The sequence below is a fragment of the Musca vetustissima genome, unplaced genomic scaffold, assembly GCF_032173495.1.
Source record: "Musca vetustissima isolate MV318-11 ecotype Yass unplaced genomic scaffold, APGP_CSIRO_Mvet_v1 utg265432, whole genome shotgun sequence".
NCBI classification, from domain to species: Eukaryota; Metazoa; Arthropoda; class Insecta; order Diptera; family Muscidae; genus Musca; species Musca vetustissima.
The window spans coordinates 4,193-15,261 of record NW_026873797.1 but is presented as its reverse complement, the minus strand read 5'-3'; the positions used below and the strand labels follow the sequence as shown (position 1 = coordinate 15,261).

Below are 11,069 nucleotides of genomic sequence, written 5' to 3'. Positions count from 1 at the left end.
CACGCTTATTGTCTTACAAGTTGTGGAGAAAAAATACTTTAAAAATCCACGCTTATTGTCCTACAAGTTGTGGAGAAAAAATACTTTAAAAATCCACGCTTATTGTCTTACAAGTTGTGGAGAACAAATACTTTAAAAATCCACGCTTATTGTCTTACAAGTTGTGGAGAAAAAATACTTTAAAAATACACGTTTATTATCCTACAAGTTGTGGAGAAGAAATTATTATCCTACAAGTTGTGTAGAAAAATACTTTAAAAATCCACGCTTATTGTCTTACAAGTTGTGGAGAAAAAATACTTTAAAAATCCACGCTTATTGTCTTACAAGTTGTGGAGAAAAAATACTTTAAAAATCCACGCTTATTGTCTTACAAGTTGTGGAGAAAAAATACTTTAAAAATCCACGCTTATTGTACTACAAGTTGTGTAGAAAAATTCTTTAAAAATCCACGCTTATTGTCCTAAAAGTTGGGGAGAAAATTTTTTTTTAAAAATTCACGCTTATTGTACTACAAGTCGTGTAGAAAAATTCTTTAAAAATCCACGCTTATTGTCCTACATGTTGTGGAGAAAAAATAATTTAAAAATCCACGCTTATTGTCCTACAAGTTGTGGAGAGAAAAATCTTTAAAAATCTACTCTTATTGTCCTACAAGTTGTGGAGAAAAAATTCTTTAAAAATCCACGCTTATTGTTCTACAAGTTCTCGAGAAATTATCTTTAAAAATCCAAGCTGCCTTATTTGTGGAGAAAAAATTGTTTAAAAATCCACGCTTATTGTGCTACAAGTTTTGGAGAAGAAATTATTTATAAATCCTCGCTTATTGTCCTACAAGTTGTGGAGAAGAAATTATGGAAAAATCCACGTTTATTGTCGTACAAGTTGTGGAGAAAAATACTTTAAAAATCCACGCTTATTGTCCTACAAGTTGTGGAGAAGAAATTATGGAAAAATACTTTAAAAATCCACGCTTATTGTCCTAAAAGTTGGGGAGAAAAAAAATCTTTAAAAATCCACGCTTATTGTCCTAAAAGTTGGGGAGAAAAAATCTTTAAAAATCCACGCTTATTGTACTACAAGTTGTGTAGAAAAATTCTTTAAAAATCCACGCTTCTAATTCTCCTAAAAGTTGGGGAGAAAATTGTTTTTAAAAATTCACGCTTATTGTACTACAAGTCGTGTAGAAAAATTCTTTAAAAATCCACGCTTATTGTCCTACATGTTGTGGAGAAAAAATAATTTAAAAATCCACGCTTATTGTCCTACAAGTTGTGGAGAGAAAAATCTTTAAAAATCTACTCTTATTGTCCTACAAGTTGTGGAGAAAAAATTCTTTAAAAATCCACGCTTATTGTTCTACAAGTTCTCGAGAAATTATCTTTAAAAATCCAAGCTTATTAAACTACAAGTTGTTAAGAAAATATTCTTGAAAAATCCACGCCTATTGGCCCACAAGTTTAGAAGCCACAATTAAACCCCCTACAAGTTGTAAAGAAAAAATCTTTAAAAATCCAATCTTATAGCTTTACAAGTTGCAGAGGAAATTTTCATTAAAAATCTACGCCAATAGCCTTGCGTATCATATCCTATTATCTTATTATTATTATCAAAAATCCACTCACCATGGGACACGTTTTCAATGGTACACCAATTGAACCGACAGTTTTCGACGACGATGACAAATTTGATGGTGATAAATCGGCACTGTGGCCGCTACTGCTACTACCACCGCCACGACGAAACAATAGATCTTTCCAATTTTTGGCTTTTGGCGAACCCAAATCTTTATCGGGTATATTTTTGTGTGAAGATGATTTGCGTGTTTTCATAACAGGCGATATTGAATCCGTGGCTTCTAATTCACTACGTGACGTTGAACTTAAGGGTGAATGTTCGGCTTGTAAATGTTGTTGGCCGCTGCCGCTTCCTGATTGTTGTTGCTGTTGTACATTGTCATCACAGTAATTGCTGTTGTGTGTTGTTGTAGACATGCTAGCGGGAGTTTTTTGTGGTTCCGCTAACTGTTTACCTTGAGGATCCTGTGATATAAAATTAAATTAATTTTTAATTTTACTTATTTAAAAAAAAATTCAAGTTTATTGGATCTTACATTGTCATTAAATATTAAACTATTCTTCCATTGCAATAAACCATATATCCTTTTCATTTCAGCACCACTTTTCGTTTTAAATAGAATATCGGTATGCGGTTGATTGTTCGTTTCCGTTGTGTGTTGTTGCTGTGTTGAGGAGGAACTACCGGTCGATGATGTTAATTTGTCGGGCACATCATCAATATTTAACTCATTGCCTAATGTGGCTATCGGTGAGGGTTTCGATTGCATGCGAAATACATATTTCTTTTTATCTGATTCGTCAAAGATTTCAAAGTTTCTAATGTCGAGTTCAAGTACCTTAAAATAAAAAAATAAACATTTATATAATTATAATAATATAATATATTTAAATGATATACTCACATTGCTATCTGATTTCGTATTACGACTGGGATATATTCTTAACATATCACCTTTAATTTCGATTTTAACTTGGCGCCATGAACGATATTCGGATTGTCGCTAAAATAAAAAAGAGAGTAAATTAGACTTACTTAGGTTATATGGGAGGGGATTTTGGGGAGAATGTATTTAAATATTTAAAATTTGGGGCATAGATCTAAAGACTTATATAGAAATAGGGTCAGATTTACTACAAGCTCTCATATATAATGATTTCCAATTTTATATAAAATGTACATTAAACTTCCTAATACTGCATGAATTGGCATGAAATATTTCATAGATTTTCGAATGACATGTGTATAGACTGATTGAAGTTGGTTCATATGTAGAATGGTCCCCCATAGACGCTATATCTGTCCTATCGACACAATATTGTACACATACATCCAAAATCATTTTATTTAAATCGGACCCGTCCAAGATTGTTTAAGCAGTTTAAATGTATTCTATATAAGATAAATCTTAGAAGCCCCTCTTGTGTATGCCCAAAGTGGTACTGGGTATCATACAGTCCGATCAAACTTTGATATTTTCCTATTTATTTCTCTTTCGAGATGAGACACATGATAAAAAGGAGAGCCAAAATCGGACCCGTCCAAGATTGTTTAAGGAGTCCGATCAAACTTTGATATTTTCCAATTTATTTCTCTTTCGAGATGAGACACATGATAAAAAGGAAATCCAAGGAGAAATACGACATTCCCACTATTATCCGACGAATTTCCACGTTGGTTAAGTGGCTCATCATGCATATTGGGCAATGTGACTTACAAATGTCGTTACTTGATACGAGGTAAATTCAACCATGTCAAGGTTCGGACATTTGTCATCAAACCACAACATTCCCTTTCAGAGCAGATTTTTTCTATTCTTTATTTTCCTTTCAATTTTTACTTAACAAATGAATTTATCTTCAACTTACTTTGCCTTGTATTGATGATGATTTGATTTCCATTTCCGTTTCAAAGATTTCCATATCGGTTGAAATATCTTTGGATTCCATTTTACCGTTTAGATCAATACCACTGAGGCTATCAATGTGAACGCTGTGTGTTTAAAAGGAAATGAAGAAAAAAACAACAACATTAGTAACTTAGCAATGAACAAAACAAACATGTTCCACCTTACCTGTGTCTTAGATCACTATTTACCGATGTTCTACGACTACTACAAGATGCATCCAATTTCAAATCTTCCAAGGCATCCAATGAATCACTGGTACTATCAGCACCACCACCACCACCCACTGTATCATATATTGGATCAGGATGTTCCTCAATGTGCTGCTGTTGAGATTTTGTGGATTTCGTAGAGAGCGTTTCCGCTATGCTGCTGGTTGATGTGTTGGCCAGCGATGTGGCCGATGTATCATGATAATCATCGTTGGTAGCACGTAAATATGAAATGCGACGCATTGGTTTCGAATCATCGAATGAAGACATGGGTCTGAAACGTCTTATAACATTGCTGCTGCTACCGCCTGAAGCTGTGGATGAGGGTTGTACTGAGGCCGCTGTGGTTAGAAAAAAAAAATTGAGAGTATGATAAGATTGATTAATTTTAGAATTTAAAAAAATTGTTTGTGGTACATCTGAGTGTAATTGTAAAAAGTTTTGTAATGATGAGCAATAAATAGTGAACAAAAATAGTTTTAACAAATTTCCCCAAAGTGTTACGTGTGTCCCTTTTAGTAATTGTGTAAAAAACCATTTGAATTTACAAGGAGTTATACCTCTCACGTTTGTTGTTTGTGTAGTTCCTGATGCGGATTTTATATTCGATTCAACTACTGTTGTACCGGTATTAACATCACCTTCTGCAATATCGGCCAATGTTGATTTTATTTCATTTGAATCTGTCGCCGTTAATTTACTTCCATTCTCTGAAAGCATAGCAAAGATAATGAAATCAAATCAGTGCGTGCTTAAGCTCGCAGGAGGAACCTTTTATAGCCGCAAAAAGCAGTACATAAATAACAATGAGTTTATTAATAATGCAGGATATTATTGCATCTTGAGTCATTGCGGCAGAGAAGAAATTATAAAAAAAGGCATTATAACAAAAAATAATTATAATAATAAAAAAGTTAGGAAGCGGGAGGAATTTGAGGTCTGGATGTTAAAAATGTTAACACATAAAAAGTTGTGTGAGGTTGCGGAAATAGTATGTTTGTAATAATTCACAATTTTCGATCCCTATACCCTACACTACACTGTTTTACAAGCGCACAATTAATTCGTATAGGCCCATAGTTACATTTATAGATATCCATTTATATCTGTAGATATATTTCGGGTTCAGAGGGATATAATTAAATATAGATATACGTTTTTATTTACAAATAACTGACTCAGGGGTTCAAAGACATCATCTTTTGGTTTGATGTGTGATTAAGAAGTATGTATGTTTCACAGCCGTTTATTTTACAAACAATCTTTGACGACAATGGGATTAATTTAAAAATAGATAACAAAAAATAGATCAATACTTTTAATGAATTAGTATGCCTGTGGAATTATTAAACACTAGTTTTATTATCTGCTTTATATAAGGTATATGTTTTTATCAAATAGTTGACCCACTGTGAGATATCAAAAGGAGTGGGTCGGACTTGATCTAGGTTTGGTACAAGTATTACGATTTGCAAATCGGAAATCGGAAATTGCATTCGCAAGAAATTTTTAAAAGGAGTATAGCGAAGGGTCCCAGCATCGAACAGTTTTGGTAAAAGTATTACGATTTGGATCAAATCGGACATTAAATTAAATATCGGATATTAGATTAAGAAGTTATTAAGATTTTGACCCTTTGTATGGAAGGCATCACAAGAAGTGAACTGATGGAGCCCCATCTTCGGACATGATCTAGGTTTTGGGACAGATTAGCATATTGCCACGTTGTAAATTATCTTTCAAAGAAAGAATACCTATTGATAAATCATTCCTATATAAATAATAAGACTTTCAAACGACAATTCTTTGTTTTGAGGACATTAAAAGAAAATCCATATGAAACTATGAAAATATCGAAAGATGAAATATCAAAAATAATATTTTTTTATTTCGAGGTTTTTAAAAAGACTTCTTCTTTGGGAGAAGTATTCGTTACTGTTAAGATCTTACAATGGAATTCTTATTTCGGAGAACTTCGAAAAAAACGACTACAAATACATGTTTATCAAAAAGGTTTTTTGACCAGAGATAAGAATAAATTGAAGCATATTTTTGAAGAAGGCTCTAGAGGATCTATTGAAACAACTTAACTGTGTGAGTTTATAAGAATATCTGTAAGGAATATCGAAAATTAGACTTTCAACCGGATCTTCTTTAATATGAAACCTTAAAATGGGTTCTTCGTTCAGACGAATCCGCCAACAACAAATATCTATGTGGAATATTAAAAGACTTTCTCTTAATATTGAAGACCTTAAAATAGATATTAGTCTAAATGACCTCAAAATATATAATTTACCATAGTCTTTCTTTAAATTAATACAACTAAATAACCTTCTATCTACGTTCCTTTTGGAAGTTTTCTAAATACTCACAGTCGATATACTCAGATATTACAAAAAATATATTTCCTGTGAAGGATATGCTATTTCTGTATAAGGTTCTGTGACGACACATAGCAGTGGGTCAACACGGCAAATGCAAATGCAACACGAAGTCAGCCACCAGCAAAACGAACTTCTCATTGAGGTCGTATCGCTGGTAACGTAAGAACTCCGAATTGTCACAAGAGACATTTAGGTATGAAAGGTTTTTTGTAAAGAAACAATAAATAACTTGTGGGGGAGAATATCCCAACAAAAAACTAAGGGAACTGATGAGGATCAGTGGCGAGATCCGAAAATATAGTCTTCCCTGCCTTACCCCCCCTTCGGCGGACAATGCCATACATTCACCACTAATAAATAGTTGTTTTTTTTTATAAAAACAACAAACTGGGATTCAGCCTGACTATTTTGCAAAAACAAAATACAAATGGTATTCCCAAATAACCCGCCAACACTACTGAAGTTCTCAAATAATTCTTATAACTCCAAAGAGGCTTGAAACCTCAAAAAAGCTTTTCTTCCTAGGGGATCTCAGCCATTCTTTATGTATAAAATGTTTTCAAAAGATCCTAAGACCCTATATACGTCTTCTGAAAGTTTTCTTAGAATACCTCAAAAGGAGCCTTACAAAAGTTATGGAGAATATGTTTATTTATAACCTTCTACAATATTCTAAATAAGGTCAACGAATTTAAATGTTATTATATCTATATTAAGTTCCCAAGCATGACTTCGGAAAACTACTGTATTTTAGGAGACCTCAGCGATTATCTATTTACAAAAATCTTAAAAAGATCAGTAAACTATGGTATATTCCTATGGTGCAGTGTTGCCAAAACTCTGTTGAGGAAAAATGCTAGAATTTGTGGAAAAAAATGCTAGAAAGTGCTAGAAATTTTAAAAAAGTGCCAGAAAAAAGTGCTAAAACATTGAGGTCGCAATATTGAAAACAGAGCTTTGGAATTTTGCCCATATATTGCACTAATCCTAGGACATTTGGTATTGGAAATTAAATATATCGGTCTTTTTTGTGTACACCATACCCAATATGTAATTTTTTAAGGTTTTCTGCACATTTTCAACCTAATATGCGGTTTTTTATTTCGGATTCTCCCTGTGTAGAAAGTCTTTTTACTAAAAATTATCAACATTGGTCCACTTTTAAGCGTCGCCCTCATAAACACTTTTTACAATCGAATTGGCTTTAATTTGATATTTCAAATTGAGTAAAAATCTCCTCATTAGAAATTATTAATATATGTACATATTTAGGGGTTGCTGCGGGATTTTGGAGGTTAGCATACGAAGACAATTATCAATCAATTTCAATCAGACACCCTTTCGAAATACATATGGAAGCTATGGCTTCATCTGCACCAATTTCAACAAAACGCAATAACGTCATTCTAGTCTCAATTCGATTCGCTGTACAAAATTTCGTGCTAATCGCACAAATATTAGAAATTCGGTGCACCACGCTATGCCAAATTTCGAAGGATTAATGGGGACTTTAGTGCACCATTTACATTAAATCGGACGAACATATATATGGGAGCTATATCTACATCTGAACCTATTTCCCCAAATAAATGAGCTGTGCCAAATTTAATCCAATTCGAATCAAAAATGCGAGTAGTACTTTGTTTACAATTTAACATGGACAGACAGACGGACATGCATAAATCGGTTTAAAAAGTGATTCGATGCATATTCTCAAAAGGAACCGTGTGTCTATCTCGTTTCCTTTTGCCTGTTACAAACATATGCACAAAGACATAATACCCTGTACCATAGTGTGGTGAAGGGTATACAAATATATGTTTGCCGGAATTTTTCTATTTTGGTCCGGTTCGGTACTCTTAAGTCGTTATAACTTGGCATTCGGGATTGCCGGTGAATAAAAAACTTATTTTCAGAAAATTCCAATGGACCGCTTTATTTGATTTTTTTCAAATAAACAATCTACTAGCAGACAATGTCATAGTGACCGTATGAAGTACCTGCTTACAAATCTACTGTCACTTTTTTAACATTGGAAAATCAAATTCATCGCGTGAAACATAGGGAAATTACAATGCGTCAATATGAAATCGAAAAACGGGAAAATTTGTTGGGATGAAACAAAAATTATAAAAAAATACTGAAAAATAAAAAAATGCTAAAAAAGTGCTAGGTGCTATATCACCTTTTTTGGTGCTAAACGAGTTTAAAAAGTGCTAAATCTAGCACAAAAATTGCTAAATTGGCAACACTGCTATGGTGGGTTAAAGACATTTCTACATAAGAATGGGTAGGTTTATTCCTTTGGCGGGTTAAGGACAAATCAAAGCGTTACACATAAAGCAGATTTTTGGCAAATACTTAAATTAAATATAAAGATGTATTCCAACTCACTGTTATTAGTTTGATGATCGATTGTTGCATTGGCCACACTGGCCTTATAGATTTCCATGCGACTAAAACGATGGCCATCGACCACAGATGATGAGGACGATGAGGATGTTGCGGATGTTCCCGCTGATGCGATTGTTACTGGTGTTGAGGATAGATTAGTTGTTGTTGTTGCTGCGGATGTTGTTGCCGTTGCAGCACTTGGAACTGTCATCTTTGGCGCCGTTGCTGATTGTTGTTGATGATGATGCTGATACACATGCTGTTGGTGTAATTGGCTGTGCATGTGTTGCTGTTGTTGCTGCACCTGCTGCATTTGATGCAATGGATGATGATGCAGTGAATCATATAAAACACTTGGCTTTTTCATAATGTTGCTGCCCGTGTTGTTGCTGCTGCTGTTGCTATTATTGCCTGGAGCTGTAGATGATGCCATTGTTGCTGCTGTTGTAGATTCAATGGCATTTGTGTTGATAGACAAAGGCTTGAAAGGATCAAAACCTCGGGCTAAATGTGAAACCAATTTGCTTTCAAATCTAAAAGAAAGTCGAATAGAAGAGATAAACGAAATGTAAAAATTAAAAGCCAACCACATTCGCATATGTATATATGAAACGAACAACCACGAAACAAACATCCAACCAATGACCGAACCGACCGAACATTCAGCAAAGGTGATAAGATATTCCAATTGACAATATATGGAAATACACAAAATAGTGTTGTTTCTAATGGACCCCGATAGAGTGATAGGCAGGCAGTGTTTTTTTTTTTGGTTTGCTGGTCCGGTTCAGTAACTACAGGAGCCAATAGCCCCAGACAGCTAGTCCATTTGCATATGGCTCCTAAGGCTGCTGGCTGGCTAGCTGGACGTCCAGTTCGTTGGTCGATTGTTACACGATGTTGTTGTTGTTTTGGGGATTACTTACACTTTGTTAGTGACACCAGTTTCCTGCAATGTTTCCATGAATTCATAATCCTTATGGTATTTATCACGCAACATTGAACTGCTGCCGTTTGTGGTACTGCTGGAGCTAATGCCAGAGCTGCTACTGTTGGCGGCGGTGGTCGCGGCAAGTCGCTGTTGTTGACTACGAGCCGTTGTTGAACCATAGATTCCACCAGCACCACTACCTCCAGTTGTACTGGAGCCACCTAAATTCGGTGCGTAATGCATATCACAGTTTGCTGTTAGTAATTCTCTCGTACTGGACGTCGATGAAGTGGCCGACAGTGGTTGTTTAACTAAGGTACGCACTTGTCCTCGTGCCGTTGCATTGCTGCCACTATTGCTGCTGTTGTTGTTATTGTGAAAACTTAAACCGCCAACAACGGCCGATGATGATGAACCGGATCCCCCCACAGATGTCGATGATGTTGAGACCATCGACAATTGTGGACTGCCTGAGGGTGGTGTATGAGGAAAGAAATGTTGTTGTTGTTGCTGCTGTTGTTGTTGTTGATGGACATTAGGTAGCGGTGATTTGAGAAATTCTTCCTTTTGTTTTATCGATTCACGCAAGCGTATCATTAAATCGCTGGTATCAACAGCAGCATTGGAAGCATAAAATGCGGCAGCATTTTGCTGTTGTTGCAATTGTTGTTGGCGGGTTAATACTGTTAGATTTGCTGGTGGTGAACTGGAAAAAGGGAGAAGAAAAAGAAAAGACGGGAAATTAAAATAATTTTTATAATATGGGTATCTAGAGAAAAAATACAGATGTGGATTAAAACTAATTTAGTATTGGAGACCTCAGAAGGCCTGTAGAGAACTTTTCTAAAAAATCAGTAGAATAAAGACAGCTTCAAAATTTGTTATTTAAATGGAGGTGACACTTAAACAATTTTTACATGAAGCTAATCTTCTTTTAAAAAATTAATCTACATTAAAAATCGAAAGAAATAGCAATGAAGTGTTTTTAACCGAAGATAGGAGTCTAAGAGATTCTGGTACATCATATAAAAATAATTGAAGGATTAAAAAAGGATTAATCTCTAGAAGGTCCTACACAACAATCTGGTATTTGAACTTGATCCTAGTATGAATGAAATTTTACAATGATCCAAGCTTATCCCTTCGATAATCCCGCCGGACAGACGTTTCTAAATCGACTTCAAACTGTTTACAAAGGATTTGGTATCATACGAGGGCAAAGCGCGGTATAAACAGAAAAAAGTTAAGTGTTTTGGAAACTTCCATATCTGTTAAGAACACATGTAAAATTCTGTTTCGATCTGGCAACTCCTTCATATAGAAACAGGTGTTCAAAAAAGACACATCCTCAATATTTTTACGATGTAAACGCCCATTTCTTATTTCTTCATTGTAAAAAAAAAAAATTGCGGATGCATCTTTTTCAAACATCTTTCCCAATATGAAGAAATTGACAGATCGATCATAACGACAGATCGATTTCTTCAATGTAAAAAAAAATTGCGGATGCATCTTTTTCGAACATCTTTCCCTATATGAAGAAATTGACAGATCGATCATAACGAAGATGGAAGTTTCCAAAAACTTAACTTTTTTCTGTTTATACCGCGTTTTTTATGCTAGGCTAATAATTTTCCGAACTGCCCCCGTATAATTAGATT

The 11,069-nt window shown here is 34.6% G+C and overlaps 1 protein-coding gene across 1 annotated transcript; it reads right to left on the bottom strand.

Moving 5' to 3' along the window:
* Positions 1-1,625: 1,625 nt before the first annotated feature.
* LOC133328259 (putative uncharacterized protein DDB_G0277255) lies at positions 1,626-10,114 on the bottom strand (the record flags this gene model as incomplete). Its single annotated transcript, XM_061536812.1, has 8 exons — positions 1,626-2,042; positions 2,114-2,416; positions 2,483-2,581; positions 3,447-3,570; positions 3,653-4,037; positions 4,257-4,406; positions 8,478-9,010; positions 9,404-10,114. Coding segments are annotated over 8 exons (2,722 nt in total), but the record flags the coding sequence as incomplete, so codon positions are not given.
* Positions 10,115-11,069: the final 955 nt, after the last annotated feature.